The 5,000-nt window shown below is 37.7% G+C and overlaps 2 protein-coding genes across 3 annotated transcripts in view; both read right to left on the bottom strand.

Moving 5' to 3' along the window:
• LOC138016404 (uncharacterized) overlaps positions 1–5,000 on the bottom strand; it is a 290,788-nt gene that overhangs the window by 203,451 nt on the left and 82,337 nt on the right. The gene's annotated exons all lie outside the window — the stretch shown is intronic.
• LOC138016640 (uncharacterized) overlaps positions 1–5,000 on the bottom strand; it is a 142,453-nt gene that overhangs the window by 98,979 nt on the left and 38,474 nt on the right. For both annotated transcript variants that reach the window (XM_068863835.1, XM_068863836.1), the window contains exon 2: positions 2,680–3,114. In XM_068863835.1, the coding sequence (XP_068719936.1) occupies positions 2,680–3,114 (435 nt within the window). The remainder of the gene's footprint in view (positions 1–2,679; positions 3,115–5,000) is intronic.

Genomic DNA, 5,000 nt, shown 5'->3' with positions numbered 1-5,000 from the left:
TAATATATTCCTATTTTCACGTTGCCAGGTTACCACCAATAGCGTAGCTCCTACTCTACCAAAAAAACTACACGTAACTCACAATTCCTCGATTCGCTCTTACGAAGGGCTAACCCTCGAAACGTCAGCTTTTAGAATCTCTCTACGGTGGCCAATTTACATTATCAACTCCGTTGATAAAACCAAATTTTTGTGGCTGTGACTCTGCTTTGATACAAGCCTTTGTGCTCTTTTGATGTTAACGTGACTAATTGGAATTACAATAACACAATTTACATGATAAAAGCAGTGAGGTCTGTATCAAGATAAGGTCACCGGCAGATTCGCAGCCATTCATAGGTTAGGAAACTGAGCAAACAACTGTAAAATGGCCTATTTTCAGGAATGTTTGTAAATGATGCGCTTCATTGTGTCCCGTAAGAAGCAGTCTCAGCTTGGCGGCCAAAACCGGTTTGACGAGAAATCTAGACTGTCTCTTTCCATGGAAATGAGATTTTGGGGTTTTGCGACCAGAGACAATTTTTCTTCGTCCTCGACCGTTGATTTGGAATCGCTGAGGGTTCCATCCGGCTTCTGGCACCCAGGGTAGCTGTATCTATACGTATTTTCAAAAGAGAGAGACGTCTCGCAACTGGAAACTTGAGAGAAGATTTATTTCTAGGTCATCGTCAACCTCCTATAGATAAATTAGTCACAAGACCTTGCTAAATTAATGATCCCTTTTTGAAAGCATCTACAGTTTGACAATCACCTGCTACTTGAAAGCTTTGTTTATCTCGTAAACGGGGTCAATATTTCGACAAATCTTTTCCCTCAAAGGGCTTTTGCGTTCAACGGCTTCATTAAACACGTAAACGGGCTCAATTGGTCGATTAGAAACAAAAGATGAAGGCTGCGAGAAGTAACTGTTGAAAGAATAAAAAAAATCTCCTGAAACCATACAGCTTTATTCCTCACAGATGATCATCTGCGAGCCACGAGGCACCCGAGCATGTCGTTCATCCTGTATCAGCAAATCATCGTCCTGCTGGCAGTCCGAACTTTGGTACTCTTTGTATGCAGATTGGCTCCGAAGTGTATTCTATTGTTACATATTAAAAAAAAAACTAACACGATGGCAAAAATCGAAAATCTTTACCTAACATGTACGTTTCAAGCATTTCGAATGCCTTGTAACTTCCACCGTGCGAGGGGACGAGTAACTCCAGAATGTAATCCGAATTAAGTATATGTAACAGTAGGACTACATGCTGTCCAACTTGGGAATAATTGGATGAGAAAAATTCTGAGGACAGCCAAAATTGGACGAGGCCGTAGGCGTGGTCCAATTTGGCAGTCCGAGGAATTTTTGATTTATTATATTTCCAAAATATGACCTCAGGACTCTAGAGGAATTCTTCGTCTGTTTCGCTTAAAGCACGAGAGGCATTTTTTCGCTTTCCGTAACCCTGCGCTCGTAATTCTCTTGTTTTGACCTCAAGTTGTTGCCTAGAATTTGCAAATTTACGATTCCACAAAATAATGTAGTTTCTGCCACAGCTTATAAAAGGACGGTAGATCGAGCACTATATGACAGCGAAACTTTTTGGTTCATAATCGTGATCATCCTTTTTTTTCTAATTTCAGCGAAAAAATGGCAAAGAACTGCATCTAGCTCATGTCGAGAGATTTTTTCCCTCTTTTTCGTTACGCTGCAGGTTCAACTCTTTGAAAGCACTCAACCAAGTTTTTGTATTCTTGGAGGTGTTTTATTTTTGGTTTTTGCCTTTAATTAAGGTTCGCAAGCTCTTCTTCTGGCAAAGTAGGAAATCTCTTATTTGCAGTGATATCGCAAATCTCCTTGGCTAAACCCCGCCATTGTCAACTACAACAAAGAGAGACACACAGCGCTGACGTTATACTTTGTGCTGATTGGCTAGTTTCTATTACCTATTGTATTTTCTGAGATTTGATTGGCTCAGAAAAACTGTCCTATATTTTCTAAATTGGACAGGATGTTTATTTTTAAAGGAAAACCCTATCTGAAATCATCTAAACTAATACTTAATTGGACAGTTTTAAAGAATGATAGCTATGCTGACAATTTCGGATTAATTACCAGCTTTATAATTAACAGTTTAACACACTTCATTAAAGTAGACGTGATGGTAGACGAAAAAACGATTAAAACTAAACTACAAAAAAACAAAGAACTTTGCGAAGCGAACCAACTTGAAGAGGAAAAGCGATAGAAAACTACCTTCATATTCGCTTCGAAGCTGGCATTAAGTGAAAGCTGCATCAAAATTACAAATGTCGAACTGACTATCAATGGAACAAAACTACCCTCGTTTGGCGTACAACTTTGAAGTGATTTAAATCGAACAAAACTCCAAAAGACTATAAAAACCGGCCTTAAATACTTGCAAATGAAAACGAATAAATTACACTAGTGAGTTAACCGTGACATCCAGAAACTAAAAACACTAATGAAGAGGCGTTTAGTTGTTTACAAAAATGGAATTGCAAAATTTCGTGAACACGTTTTAAATACTTTTGTGATTTTTTTCGCAGTTATCAGATAGTTTTTCTCCTGAAATTCCAATGCAGCATTCGCGTATAACTGTAAATCTTTCAAAAACGTACTCTGAGATAATCCCCCAACTTAATACTACTTCAATTATGGATATTTAGACCTACCTGTTTCCTTGCAACTGCTAATGCGCCTTTCGCAAATATACATTTCCAAGTCGTAATGTTCACAGGGTATGTCTTGATAACCTGGTACTCTTTTCGTATCAAAGTACATTTTGGCACAATGACCATTACCACTTGGTTGACTTGGATGCCAGGGAAACTTCCGTGGAGTAACACTTATATTTGTGTTGCATATCCAAGTCCACCCACTACTCTGGTTTTGTAAGCCAATGAAATATTCGGATTTACCGGCCATTTTCAGTCCTTCAAGTTTATGTACCAGGAAGTCTAGTTCCTCTTCATGCTCTATGCACACGAGATGGCCCCCATTTTTTGAACAGTTATCTTGGCTTTGTCTCCAGTCATGGTGCTGTTGCCTTGTCAAGTTATTGAAGTTATGAATGGTGTACTCGTGACAGTTTTTGAGAAACTGTTTCCCTGGAATAAATGTAGTCATAGTTTAAGAAAGGAATGAAGTTGTTGAAACAAGCACGGGCAGCCCTGGGTTATGTGTTTTTTGGTTAAGTTAATAATTTCAAAAGCAAAATAAACTGAAAAGTATAAAAATGTTAACAATGGCCTTAAGGTATAGCTATAAAGAGAATAGGCATCAACGCAAACAAATTCGCTACCCGCCGCAATTTTGTTAACAGAACTGAATTTTATATCATTTTAAAGTCAAAAGATCATATTTTTTAGATGTTTAGCTTATTCAATGATATTTTTGATTGACTTCGAGTTTTTGGGCCACGACCAAAAATGTGCGGGTTTTGCTGCAAAAGTTCTAGCCCCTTCGGAATAATGCAAACAAGCGTGCCTTAAATTGTATTTTAGTTCTTGACTAGATAATTGTTCTAAAAAACAGTGTTAGTGATTTTCGATAACTAATTGAATAGTTTAAGAGATATTAAACTCTTAAGTTGAACTACGCATTTCGGACGAATCTCTGTCTGAAGAATCGGTGTAACTTTATTTTAGAGGAGAAGGTGAAAACTCCCCCACTCAGTTTTTTAGAACTATAGATGTTCTTTATAAATTCTGAAATTTTCAGGTCAGTAACTTAAAACCAGAAGGGGCTAGAACTTTTGCAGCAAAACCCGCACTCTTTTGAAAACTCGATTTCCTACAAAAATTCACTGACAGTGAATTTTTGGATCCAGAAAATTTAATCTTTTAATTTTAAAATGATATATGATTCAGTTCTGTTAATAAAATTGCGGCGCAAAGCAAATTTTCTTGCGCTGATGCCTGTTGTTTCTATAGCTAACGCTATAATTTCTTAAGTTGCAAAACATAGCCCACTTACGACCGCTTACCCTTAACTGAGTTTGTCTTAAGATGGGGTGGCGGTCTAAATGCAATTTGCCAATTTTCCTCTTTGGTGAAAGTATCATTATAGAAAGAGGTCAAGGCTTTCGTGATTGGAATTGAAAATGTTTTAAATGCAGGGATAAGCTGCCTTGATGGGATTTGAACCTCTGAATGAGTGTAGTCCTGACAAAGACTGTTATTGTGACTGACATTTCCACAACCTAAGTATCCTTGTTACGACGTACCTTCCCATTCCTTTTTATAGATAAGTTATGCGAAAGACGTGCGCATGCGTATAATTTAAAAAGAGTGTGAGCAGTTGTGAACATTACGAGTGTGGTTAAATGCGTTTATTCATTCGGAATCTGCACGTGAGGATCCTGGAAGCGGGAGTCATCCTCGTGTGAAGTGAGCGTGTGTAGTCAGTCGTTGATTGGTTAACAGAAACGGGATGTTATTGGTTGTCTGTTAGGCGAGCCATGTTTTTATTAGCAGTAAAGACTGAGAACTGTTACATGTGCATTTCGATCCGTATTGTGAGTGAAGGTTGGAGCTGCTTTATGGACCTCTTTCATAATGGCGGCCAAATAAATATTATTTTGTTTTAATTCTAATAAACCTTTCTAGCCTCGCTACAGCGTGCAAATTTCAAAAAAGATTTCGTTTCAAAATGAGGGCAGTAGGTCTAATTAAAATAAGTACCGGTACAAAGCAATGTAAATGGTGGGCGACATTTATAAAAGTGGTCTATTGTCTGTGAAGCAAGTGCCTATCATTTTCGTCTCATCTGCTGACGTTGCTGTCAAGTACAGTAAAAACCCAAGTATAAGGACCTAGAGTTTTCTTACTTTGCTTAAGGACGATGCCTACTAATTCAAAGGTATTTTTGCCCCGGTTTATGATTATGCAGGAAATGTAGATCTTAACAAATGTTATTGAAATCCAAAAAGAAAATTGGGGTAACCACGCATTTTTCAAAGATAATTGATTAATAATATTTGTAAAAAGCTTGA

Source organism: Montipora capricornis, chromosome 9, assembly GCF_036669925.1.
Source record: "Montipora capricornis isolate CH-2021 chromosome 9, ASM3666992v2, whole genome shotgun sequence".
In the NCBI taxonomy this organism is placed as follows: Eukaryota; Metazoa; Cnidaria; class Anthozoa; order Scleractinia; family Acroporidae; genus Montipora; species Montipora capricornis.
The sequence above is the reverse complement of the archived record's forward strand: the minus strand, read 5'-3'. Positions and strand labels throughout refer to the sequence as shown.